We start from the raw sequence: 13,332 nt of genomic DNA on the forward strand, positions 1-13,332 counted from the left end.
GTGTGTCAGAATTTGGACCGAGTTGCCAGAGGAATGCAGCTGAAATTTTATATTACATACAGTGCGATCCCGTGGCAGAACCAATATCGAAATGTCAATAAGCAACATTTTCTCGGATGCTCTTACGGCCAGATCCTGTGCATACCTCCAAAACACGATTTAATATACCATACCTTTCAGTAGTTCGATGGACAACCTCACACACTCGAGAAAAGGATAATAGATATAGTTGATAAATATTGAGGGCTGACAGGATTATCAAGTGAGTTCTGTTTAGAAATTTTGAACTTTTGGAGGTTTTTAATGTTCGAATTTATTACTTAATTGCGCTAAGTTCAATGGTTTCAATGTATTGTATAATAGTCAGGTCATACTTGTTGGCACTGTCGCGTAACCGCCTATGTGCCGTTCTGTAGGATTTTTGAGCTTAAGTCATTCACTAGCTGACGCATTTGTGGCAGGTTTGGTCCTCGGCAACATAGAAACTCAACCTCGCGGCGTTAATCGCGATGCTCACGAGGCATACGATCCACGGGAGATTGCAAGAGTGGATTTAGAATTCTCCTGTACTCGGAAGGCATAGCGTGGTATTAGTTGTAAGTTAATATGCCCACCTTTCAAGAATTACAGACGTGCCTTGAGTAACTGCTTCGAGACCCTCAGTGTCTGTGACATTAAAAATTGCTATGTGATTTTATGTAATGATTTTAATGTGAAAGTAGAGAAACGGAATAAAGAATACTGGTGTTGTGTACCGAGTAGAAATATGTCACATGTTGCCATCTGATATAGAGAGGATGTAGAGTTGGGCAGACAAATGAAAAAATACATTTCAAATGGGGGGGGGGGGGGGAAAACAACAACTAGTGTGAAATAACCAACATTAGAAGTTCGTACAGGATTATGAGGAGGATTCTCGAGGCGCAATGGTACAGATGGATACTCGGCATTCACGTCAATATGTTCCCCATTGCTGCTACGCAAGGGAATTTACGAAATAATATGGTGTACTGGATATTGAACTGGATATTGATTTTAAGAGCTGCGAGTAGATTCTATGCATATCACAAAGATAAGGTGAGACAATTTCTCAGTACCTTACTATAGAGAGGGTGTCTAAGGTTTATGAGAGAGCTTGGAGGAATTGTCATGAGGCCTCAAATATTAGAGAACGCCTTAAGCAGAAATTTAAAAGAAATATAGAGATTTTCATTTTGGAACAACGCTAGTTGACAGACAGCTTAATATAAATACGTACGACTATGAAAGGCATAGCTTAGATTCTCCTCTGGGCGGTAATGCCAAGCACCAGACCCTTCCGTTTATGGTCAGTAGACGGAAATTTACCGCAGATGTCTGAAATAGTGTGATATTTCACAGAGAACAGCGGTTGACTGAAATTCATGCCGGAGATCGTAGAACCTTCATGATGATATTAAAAAAAAATATATATACTACTATGTAGACATATAATAGTGTCTTTGAATGAGGAAATGTTTGGATAGATAGTTTAGTGTAGTAAATTAGCTGGCAGAGCAAAGTCCGGCGTATGGTCCGCAGTGTGTTGTCCTGTTTGATATTCTCTGTTTTCTTTCCATGAGATGGAAACGGCATATAGTCCGTCGTTTTGTTCTTTCTTAACTCCAAAAGTGTTATCATCATTTTATGATGTTGCCCATGTGAAGTACATTTCATTTGTTGTAAGAATTTTATTTTCTTTAATTTTACTATATATTTTTTTGCAGGACTTGGGAAAACAATCTGGCAGCTTTTGCAAATTTGCGGTTGCTCATTAGCTTCTGACAACCAAAAGAAAAATAAAAGGCACGGCCATTTATATCGTGACTCAAAGGAAGTTCAGCACCGAGCTTCCACAGCCGCGCAAATGCCCTGTCAATATACTTGAGAAATAAATGAAACAGTTAAATTCGTTTTCATAATTTCTGAGTAGCATCTTATTATATAATTTTCCATGTGGTTTATGTCAAATTACACAGTTTAAAATGTGGAGAAGTATTGAGGTTCTGTAGTTACTAAATCCGCTCTATTCAACAATAATAGCATCGCACATCATTTCAAACCCGGATTCCTATGTTCCCGGCAATACTTGCACAATGTTTTTTTTTAGGAAAACGAACGGAATTGTCTTGAATTCAAATAATAGATCTACCCAGAAGATCCAAAAGAGACAGTTCATGGATCTATGATCTGGTCGAGAAGTAAAATAAGGGGAAGATTTTTTATTCACCAGGAATATAGGTCTGATGAAATTTAAAAGACGCATCATAATTAATTGTCTATTGTTATTAATTGTCTATCGTATATATTAATGACTTCGATGAGGGAATTAAATGCAGCATCACCAAGTTTGCGGATGACACGAAGCTGGGTGGCAGTGTTAGCTGTGAGGAGGATGCTAAGAGGATGCAGGGTGACTAGGATAGGTTGGTCAATGGGCAAATTCATGGCAGATGCAATTTAATGTGGATAAATGTGAAGTTATCCACTTTGGTGGCAAAAATAGGAAGACAGATTATTATCTGAATGGTGGATGATTAGGAAAAGCGGAGGTGCAACGAGACCTGGCTGTCATTATACACCAGTCATTGAAAGTGGGCATGCAGGTACAGCAGGCGGTGAAAAAAGCGAATTGTATGCTGGCATTTATAGCGAGAGGATTCGAGTACAGGAGCAGGGAGGTACTACTGCAGTTGTACAAGGCCTTGGTGAGACCACACCTGGAGTATTGTGTGCAGTTTTGGTCCCCTAATCTGAGGAAAGACATCCTTGCCATAGAGAGAGTACAAAGAAGGTGTACCAGATTGATTCCTGGGATGGCATGACTTTCATATGAAGAAAGACTGGATGAACTGGGCTTGTACTCGTTGGAATTTAGAGGATTGAGGGGGTATCTGATTGAAACGTATAAGATCGTAAAGGGATTGGACAGGCTAGATGCAGGAAGATTGTTCCCGATGTACGGGAAGTCCAGAACGAGGGACCACAGTTTGAGGATAGAGGGGAAGCCTTTAAGGACCGAGATTAGGAAAAACTTCTTCACACAGAGAGTGGTGAATCTGTGGAATTCTCTGCCACAGGAAACAGTTGAGGCCAGTTCATTGGCTATATTTAAGAGGGAGTTACATATGGCTTGTGGCTACGGGGGTCAGGGGGTATGGAGGGAAGGCTGGGGCGGGGTTCTGAGTTGGAGGATCAGCCATGATCATAATAAATGGCGGTGCAGGCTCGAAGGGCCGAATGGCCTACTCTTGCACCTATTTTCTGTGTTTCTATGCATCTATGTTACTGGATCCGCCACGAACAGGAACAAGTGAAAGTTTCGCAAAGTTTGGTTTCGTTGACAATGTGTCCAAAATGCGTTCATTGCCCTTGGCAATTTTTTTCCAACGACTTGCCGAGGTGGAGAAATAATTGGCAGCTGGTGCAGCTGGAGAAATTTAATTCCTGCACGTAAATGCTGGAAAAGTTGAAAATTCACGGGAAATAATAACTAAAATATAAAACATTTAGAAACAATCTGCCAGCGCGACCACTCTGAGAGATGGAGGATCTTCCTCTTCCCTTGTGTAAAACACATTGCTGTTTTGTTTTCTTTTTTCTGTGAAAGAAGGACGAATGGGAAAAAAGGTTTGAGCAATAAGATTATTTATAACGATTGCTGCACTGTCTACAGATTGTTGATCTGTACTTTAGCGAAACAATATCCATGAGATGGGAGTGATTTTCCATGTGGAGAACAGCTAGCATTTTCGCTCTGTTGCTTGGGATTTCAGCATCTGTAGATGTTCTCATGCTGTGACAATTCAACCTCCGTATTACTCATAGCTCAATCAGTTTTCATGTGTGTGTGTTTTTCTTTTACCCCTGATGATGTTTCTTCTACTTTGGCTACATATGGTATATATGCTATCATCTTAAAATGTACTGTCAACGTCGCTTGTATTGCAGTTTATATGTGGGTGTCAGGCTCATTCGCAACTGGGCGTCTCCACTGATTAATCACATCTAGAGGTTGTGCATGATAAATAGTGACTTTCTCAAGCTTTCAACATACAGTTTCCGTCGACCTGCAGAGTCACATAGCACAGAATATTTCTGAGAGGTTTCGTGAAACTTGATTACGCAATGTGATGATCCAAGATCAGCATTTCTTCCTCTGCCCCCATAACCATCTGCTGGCAACACAAATAATCGCTCTGCATCGGCGAATGCAGTCCTGCTTCTACTCTTGTAATGCATGGTTACAGAGTTGCGCTGCCTTTACTTGAATTGTACACTTCCAAAGAAGAGCTCATGGCTGGCCATCCAAACGCGTTATTTTTTTCTTTCAATCTTATAGCTTCTATCTACGTAATCTCAAACAAGCTTGATATATTCAACAAAACTACCCTTGAACGCACTTCGATGAAACTGCATTTTTAAATTTCGTCAGTTCACTTATTTACTGACTGTAACAGTGACCGTGGTCCCGGTTCCACCTCGATAGCTGGTGTAGTAATTCACCGTGATCCGACACTCAGTCTCACTGGTACACAAATCATCCTCAGCTCAGTCTTATCAGTAGCCGACATTGGACTGTGTACAACTATTGCAGACTTTTTCAAAAATGAACAACAGCATGCAGTGTTCCAGAAACCCCTGTGAAACTACCTGTGAAAAAGACAACAATAAGATGACCGTTTCATACATTCCGAATGTCAGTTTCCTAAACTTCATCAAATGTGAAAGAAAAAATCCTGAAAGGTGCAAAGTACAATGGAATTCACACGATCGCAGCGTTAAAATAATCCCACATATGATTCTATTTCCTGACTCCAGAATATATACTCATTCGGTGTTGAAAGTTTTTGTTCGATTATTCTTCTTTGTGCATATTCCCAAATCCACAGTGTTTCATGTCAGGTTCAAATCTCTGAATGGACTGAGCTGGAGGTAACAGCTTCCCAACTACTATTCCTGCTTCCGTCCTGTTGGAGCAGGGTAACATCTGAAGTAACGGTTTGGGAAGGAGAAAACTCATTATCACTTGTTGTTCGCTATAAACAGAATTGTGAAAGGCAGTTTTGTATATGCAAATTCAGAAGAGAAGAGAAAGAGTATGAACAGCAAACTTCATGTCCCATTGCAAAATATACTGTACGGAACGCAGGGGAAATGCCTCGTTTAATTACGGACAGATTAACTCTGTTCCTTAAGCTGTTGATGGGATAAATGGCAGCGAGTATTTGAGCACAGCAGGAATCGCTTTCCAAGCTCTGTGCATATTCAGGTTTATATTCAAATTTACAGAAATAGGTGGCGCTGCCCTTAATTCCAAGATTAAAACATTTTAAGGATAATTATGCTTTATTTTCCGTTTTAATAAATCTTCCTCCTGTGTAGATACGCTGCCCGTCCGTTCCTGGCTGCGACTGTTTGAAGAACTGTCCGTTTATAAATTAATCGCTTGATGATTTTTTTACGGAACGTGCATTTGATGGTGAAAGACAAGCATTATATCTTCACCACCGCTGTCGGACTCTGGATGACTGATTGATCGAAGAAGACTGGAAATTAAGAAATGCAGAAGGGAAGCGTCATCAGCTGTGAAATTCGCAGGACGACTAATACTATAACTTCAAGAAATACCTAATCTACCTGTTCAGTATTATAACTAACCCGCATACTGCAGAAATTTGCCTACGGTATTCACGCCGAAAGCAGATGCAGAGAATGACATTCACGAGGATGTTCATCGTTTCGTCTCCGGGTGTAAGATGGTTTATATGACGGAGAGCTAGACTGCTGTGTTACGTTATTCCTCAGAACAGGACAGAGACACTTCTGACGCTTACTGTTCTAGATTTATCCAATTGCTGCGCACATTCCGAATTACCTTCTTGCGAGAAAACGTATGGTTTATTGAACAATAGCTATGGTTCTGTTTCCACTCAAGCTTTTTGGAACTGATGAGAAAGGTCCTCCATGACAGTTTTAACGTCAATACAAGTAATTCATCATCTTTTTGGATAAATATGAAAAGACCAGGCATCTGCGAAAAGGAAATAACAACATTGAAACGTGCCAGTGTGAAAACATATCTGATCAAGATAACTCAGTGTCACTAGGTTTATAAATATATCATCAGCCAGATCCGCATGTTTTCAGGGATGGAGTAAAGGTGATAGAGAACAGTGGGAAAGGTGTAGAACAAGTGAGTTTTATGGAACTGTGGAAGCTGGAGGCAATGTTAATGTAATTTACGAGGTCAAAAAGGGTACATGTATTATGCCAGTAGTTACCAGATGTGGCTATTCTTTTTAACCCCTTCAGAGGCAACGGTTGAATAAACAGGTCACAGGGTACAAGGTATTTAATTCGGATAAGAACAAAGAACAGATTTACTAAGTTGATTTTCTGAGTCTGCTCCGCTATTCAATCATGGCTGATCCATTCTTTTCCCTCCTATACCCCATTTTCCGGCATTCTCCAGTAATCGGTGATGTTATGTCTAATCCAAAACCTATCAATCTCTCTCTGAAATGCACCCAGCGACCTGAAAAAGACGGCTACATGTTGAAATAACTTGCACATATCACCACCCACTGGCAAAGTAAATTCCTGCGCATCTGTTTGTTTGTTTTTTTTTTGAATGGCCGCCCCTCTATCCTAAGGCTGTCCACCAATGGAAACATCCTTTCCACATCTACTTTGACAAGGACTTTCAACATTCGGAAGTTTTGAATGAGATCCCCTGCATCCTTTTAAAACCCAGAGAGTACAGACCCTCAGCCATCAGAAAAATGATAAAGAAAATCCCAGTATGTTAACCGTTCCATTCCTGGAATCACCAATGTGAACCGACTGTGGACCATCTTCAATAGCAGCACACATTTTCTAAAATGAGCAACCCAAAATAGTTCACAATACGCCAGATGAGAACTCACTAGTGCCTCATAAATTCTCAGCATCACATTCCTGCAATTCCATTCTGGCCCTCTGAAATGAATGCCAACATTACAGTTGCCTTTTTAACCACCGAATCAGCCTACAAGTTAACATTCAGCTGGTTCTGCATACAGACTCCTAAGTATTTCTGCATCTCAGAGTTTTGGATTTTTCCCCGTTTAGAAACTGCTCCATTTATTATTCCATTTGCCACTTTCCTGCAGATTTTCCTCATCAGTCTGAGTCCTTCTGCATCCGACCTGTTTCCGCAACACTTACTGCCTCTGCAATTATGTTTATATCTTCTGCAAACCTGACCAAAAAGGTAACTATTTTATATTCAAAATCATGTATATACAAGATAAACAGAACTGGTCCCAAAACCTATCCATGCGGAAAACCGCCAGTCCTGGCACGCAAACTGACAAAGATACATTATTACCATTCCCCGCCCCCTTCCAATCAACCAATGCTCTAACCTTCTTGTAATACAACAAGCACTTAACTTGGTAAGCAGGCTCGTGTTGGCACCTTTTCAACGGCCTTCTGAACAGTCCTCATATGCAACATCTACTGCACCCCCTTTATCTATCTTACTTGTAATCCCCTCAATGCATTACAACAGGTTTGACAGGCAAGGTTTTCCCGTAAGGGAACCAGACTGACTTTGTAATATCTTCTCACGTGTCACAAATTGCTCCATCGCCTCAGACTGTTCAACTGACTCTAACATCTTCCCAATCACTAAATAGACCATTAGGCTGGACTATTGTTGGACACTAGCACGTGTGGCATAAAATATTGAGTACAACATCATCTGCAAAACGTTTAAATTCAGTAGAACTACTCAAAGTGTCAGCATTATTATGCAATTAAACCTGTTAAATTCAATAAATGAGATTTAATGTTAATCGAAATTCTTACGGGATACAGCAAATCCGAAATTATTTCTGTGTTCAGCATGATATTGTCTGTCATAATCTCTTTTTTTTCAGGAAGCAAAAAGTTTGAAAAATAAAATCTATATTTATTTATATATATAAATATATAGTCCAATGAGCTACTACCAGAATGTGTAAGTATGACTTCCGCTGTCTGAATGTGAATGAATGAGCCTGGAGTCATAACGTCCGGTCCGTTTTTGTGCTGGTCTCAATAAAGCCATTATCTGAAGCATATGTATAAAGTTCTTCTTGCTTGTCATCATGGGCCGCATATTCGCGATAATATATTTGTTGCGGTGGCGGCTGACAGGAGACTGTTTTGGAACTGAAAGTTCTTAGAAGTGTATTCATGTAATTAGCAGTGAGTTGCCCCGTTGGCTGATGTTGAGGACGGAACGTTAGAATTTAACATCTGCGTCATTTCGAATATGACAGATTAGTGCAGGATTTTCAGAATCTTCTCTGCGGTCTTTGTGCTCGTACATTTTTGTACTACTCCTCTCATATTTTGAAACACTGTGTAATCCACAACATTGAGGTTTTTGTGCATCTCGCTTCCTCATGTCTATCACTGTGCCCTTCGGCGACTGATGGCACATTGGTACAAGGCCGAGTCTCTCACTTGCAGTTTCGAGATCTTTAACATGCTGATTTTATTTTCCCGATCGACAGAACCGAAGAATTGTCCTTCGGCAGCATTTTGCTGCTCCTGATCCCCAGCGGTATGCGTCTGGAGCGTAAATTCTGGAGGCTCTGCTTTTAGCTGCCGGTACCAATGTATCGTGTATGGACAAAACCCGGAATATTCGCACTTTACTGTGACGACGTCATCAGGATAAGAATATTGTAGAGGAGGACTCTTGGCCACGAGGGATATAGGATCTGAAGGAATTTAAAAGAGGCATCACAATTACTATACTATCGTTACTGGTTTGGCCACGCATAGGAATAGGTGAAGGATCCATACCGACTGGTTTCGTTCACAATATGTCCAAAATGTTTTTCGTGCACTTGGGAATTATTCCAGCGACTTTCTGCGCAAGAGAAATATTTGCTATATGGCGCAGGAGGAGAATGGAAATTAATAGGACAAGTGGACTGACTGCATGGAAATGCTGGGGTATGTGAAACCATGGGAATTAATTTAAAAAAAATGTAGAACATTTGTGAAATATTCTCAGAGAGCCAACATCCAACTATTTGGAGGATCTACCTATTCCATTGTGAACACTTCTACTTTTTTCTTTCTTTCATGTTTGTAACTGAAAGGCGATTAGCAATTCTAACATATTGGGTGTGTTGCTTAGGTTTCCAGCATCAGCGGATTTCCGATTTTATTCGCTTTCGCTGTGTCAACTCATCCTCAATTTCTTTTTTACAGACCGGGCAGTTTCCATATGTTTTTTCTTTCTTTTTTTTCTTCTTTTTTTTTCTTCTTTTCCAATTCTGCTTGTTCTACTTTTGCTGCATAAAGTATATATGCTGTAAGCTTAAAATGTTCTCACACAGTCTGACAGATTTCGCTTGCATTTCAGTTTACATTTAGGCGTCAGACTCAGTTGTAACTTAGCGTCTCCCCTCACTAATTACATCGGCAGCATGTGCTTGATATAAAAAAAGAGAAAAAATCCTTAATCTCCCTATATGCAGCTTCTGAGGATCTATACTAAAACGATCACTGACCGAAGGACACCCCTGAGAAGTTCCATCAACTTGATCGCCCTAGGTGCTGACCCAAGAGCAGTATTGCTCCGCTGCCCCTAAAACAGCTAAGACAAAATAAATACACGCTCTGTATATGGGAATGATCCGCTGCGTCTCATTTCGCACTGCCTAGTTACAGTTATGCCCTGTTTTTACTTCTATGTTACCGTTCCTAAGACGAAGGTATGACTGGCAATCTAAGCATATTATTTTGCATCAAACCCAACATAGCTTCTGTAACAGAAATATCAATCAAAGTTGAAATTTTCAGCTAAACTGCTCTAACATGCACATTCAAAAGGAAGCTTCATAAAGTTGAAAAACTTACCGACTGTGACAGTGACTGTAGACCCGGTTCCATCTTCATAGTAAGTACCCCAGTAACACACCGTGATCCGGCTCTTAATCTCACTGGTACAAGAATCATCCTCAACTCAGTCTATTCAGCAGCAATCAATGGAGGGCGTTGAAACATTCCAGACTTTTTAAACAAAAACAACTGCATTCAGTGTTTCACAAACACAGATGAAGCCGGCCATGAGAGTTAATCTCTAAAAAATGACCTCATCTTAGTTTCCGTACGCCGGTTCTCTAACCTGCAGCAAATATCAAAAACTTCCCTGAAAGAGGCAAAAGACTATGGAATTCAGCTGATAACTGTGCGAATGTAATGTGACATATGATTCTATTCCCCTACTCCAGAATATATAATTTAAAGGGGGCAAAAGTTTTTGTTCGATTATCTTCCGTTGTGTGCATTCCAAAATCCACACTGTTTCATGTCAAGTTCAAATTGCAGGAAACTGTTGGGCAGGAGAAAACATCTTCCCAGCTGCTATTCCAGCTTTCATGCTGTTGGAGCAGGGTCCCATGTGAAGTAGGAGATTGGAAAGTGGAAGACACATTCTCACTTGCTGTTCACTGCACAGTTCCTGGGAAAGGTGGTTTTCCAATCAAATACAGAAGAAGAAAATAACTACCGTCTGAACAGACAACAGCCAGTCCCATTGCAAACTAGACTGTATGATACGTAGACGAAGAACCTTCAGAAATTACCAGCACATGAACTTCGCTGCTTCAGATGTGGATGGGATAATTTCCATCTCCTGTTTGAGTACGGTGGTGATCCCTTTCCAAACACTGTGTGTTCCATTTATATTCAGCTTTACAAAAATAGGTGGCACTGTCGTCAACTTCAAGATTCATAATTTTCAGTGTAAATATCATTTCGGCGTTATTTTGCGCAATTATAAATCTCGTTCCTGTGGAGATCCGTGTCCATCCCGTTTTTAGCGGTGTTTGTTTGAAGAACTGTCCGGTTACAAACTCATAATATCCCGTCGAACCAGTACGAAAAGTGCATGTGATGGTCAGAGACTGGCATTCACTTTTCGTCACAGCTGTCGGGCTCTGGGTCACGGACTGGCTGAAGAGGTCTGGAAATTAAGAATAAGGACAAGCGGAACAGCATTAGCTGTAACACGCAATAGAGAGCTAACACGATGACTTCAGGGATTCTGCGTACACTCGTTGAGTTTCGTATTTAACTCGAATATTACGTAAATTTGTGAACAGTACTCACGGTCAAAGCAGAGGCAGAGTGTGACATACAAGAGAAATTTCATCGTCTCGTCTCTGGGTGTCAGCTGGATTATACAGCCGCTAGAGAGGCTGCTGTGGCAGGTTCTTTCTCAGAACTGTGCAGAGACACCTCAGCCGGTTTCTGTTCCAGATTGATTCAATTGCTTCACTGTTTCCGAATTATCTGATGTGGGAAAAAGCGTGAGATTTGATACACAATATCTGTGGTTCCCTTTTCACGCAATTTCCTTGCAACTGATGAGAAAGGCAGGGGTATTGCGAAAAGGAAATGGCATAATCTACAGATGCCATAATCACCAAGATAACTGTGAGTGTCACTGGGTTGATAAACGTATCAGCTGTCAGTTTCCAGAGGGCTCCAGTGATTGAGACAAAGAGATAAAGAAAGGGGAGAATGGTTTCAGAATTAGAACAGGTGATTTGATGAGCACAGTGGAAGTAGGAAGCAAAGATGATGGCATTGAAGACATCAGCAAGGGTACGTGAAGCAGCACCAGTACAGTCGTCCATGTAGCATGAAAAAAAAAATGAGGAACGTTGAAACGCTACAAGAGAGTTTTGGAACATGGACTGTTCCACCTCGGTAACGAAATTACCGCCATAGCGGCGGTGGGGTTGGGGACATGCGGATTCCCACGGCTACCCAGTGGCTGTGGAAAAAGTGGGAGGATCGAAAATTAAAAAAAAAATGCTCTGCGTGAGAACCAGCTAATCAATGTTGTATAGTTTTCTTTCTCTTTCTTTGCGAGATAACATCTATAATGCACTCAGGTTATAGTCTGGCTAATTTCGCCGAATTTTATTCTCTGCACAGTCAGCAACATTACTTGCATTATCAACAAAGCCCGCATAATTGCAACATAATTCTGAATTGATACGACAAACTGCAGACTAATTTTCAAAGAATTGTGCAAATATTGTTCTCAATATTATCATTATAATTATTATCATTAAATTTTTTTCTCAGTTTAAACTATAAAAACGTAAGGGCCAGGTACAGCCAAACAAGTCTATTTGTCAACTGCTCGGAAATTTCGAACTATTCTTGTGGTGTTTCGCATTGTGGCTTTCTGAAGACCGACATGAATACTGCTTTACTTGCTCAGTTGTTCAATAGTATAATGTAGTGACTTTGCGATTATACCAGCTGTACGTATTACTATGGGTCATTGTTCATGTTTCAAAGTTTTTAAATTTCCTACTTTATTACAGCATATTAATAATGATTTTTTTTCTCAGTTATTGATTTGGATATTGTGTGTGTTTCGAATGGCTATATCTATAATTTAAGTTGCTCTTGCCTGATTATCCCATATCATTGTATGCAGACGATTATTATGGAATGTCTTCTGTCCAATCACTGATGCGTTAGAATATATATTTGTGGTATTCTAACTGATTATTATTATTATTATTATTATTATCATCATCATTATTATCATCATCATCATCGCATCACGTTACTTCACTCCAGCCATTTCCATCGCTCAGAAGGGATTCAAAATTCTCCTCTGATCGAACCGACTATGAGGAATAATATGTGTTTTCTCACCGGGCTACAACCGACCAATCGAAGCTAGCTCCATAGACAAGCGGCGATAGACAACAGCGCAAGATTAATGGGTAAATGATTTACTTGAATTATGAGGACTTCAAACAGGGCAGTGAGACAAGGAGGAATGGGTTCAGGAAAAGTGGAAATAATTAGTGAGTTAAAAAAATCTGAAAGAGAGAATGTTTTACTATATCGTAAAGAAGTTTAGAAATAAAGTTAAATTTGTTATTCTTTGTCCATCCGGCATTGCTGAACGCAGGCCAAACAGGGAACACTGTAGCTCAGAGCAGATACAGAGAGCACACTTAAACAAAATTAGCGGACTTTTTTCCTTTTTAAGAGAACTGGTACTAGCACTGGGATTGCCTCTAAGAAAATTTCTTGTGTTGCTGTACCTGTTAGACGGGCAGGCACCATAAAACCCGAAAAGACTCAGCCAGCTGTCAAAGTAGCAGCGATTGCTGCAAGTGTTACTTTTGACAGATGTCCACGTGCAAACGAGGACACTCAAGCGGTTGATGAAAGGAAGACAGCTTAACATTGTTATTGGAACTGAACACATTCATAATGCACATATAT

At 40.3% G+C, this 13,332-nt stretch overlaps 2 gene segments (V, D, J or C); both read right to left on the minus strand.

Annotated features, from left to right (window-relative positions):
- Positions 1–8,460: 8,460 nt before the first annotated feature.
- Positions 8,461–10,660, minus strand: LOC134352436 (immunoglobulin iota chain-like). The segment is given in 3 exon segments: positions 8,461–8,774; positions 9,925–10,007; positions 10,653–10,660. Coding segments are annotated over 3 exon segments (405 nt in total).
- Positions 10,661–10,673: 13 nt separating this feature from the next.
- On the minus strand, positions 10,674–11,313 carry LOC134352438 (T cell receptor alpha variable 38-2/delta variable 8-like). The segment is given in 2 exon segments: positions 10,674–11,032; positions 11,179–11,313. Coding segments are annotated over 2 exon segments (402 nt in total).
- Positions 11,314–13,332: the final 2,019 nt, after the last annotated feature.

This window comes from Mobula hypostoma, chromosome 10 (assembly GCF_963921235.1).
Source record: "Mobula hypostoma chromosome 10, sMobHyp1.1, whole genome shotgun sequence".
NCBI classification, from domain to species: domain Eukaryota; kingdom Metazoa; phylum Chordata; class Chondrichthyes; order Myliobatiformes; family Myliobatidae; genus Mobula; species Mobula hypostoma.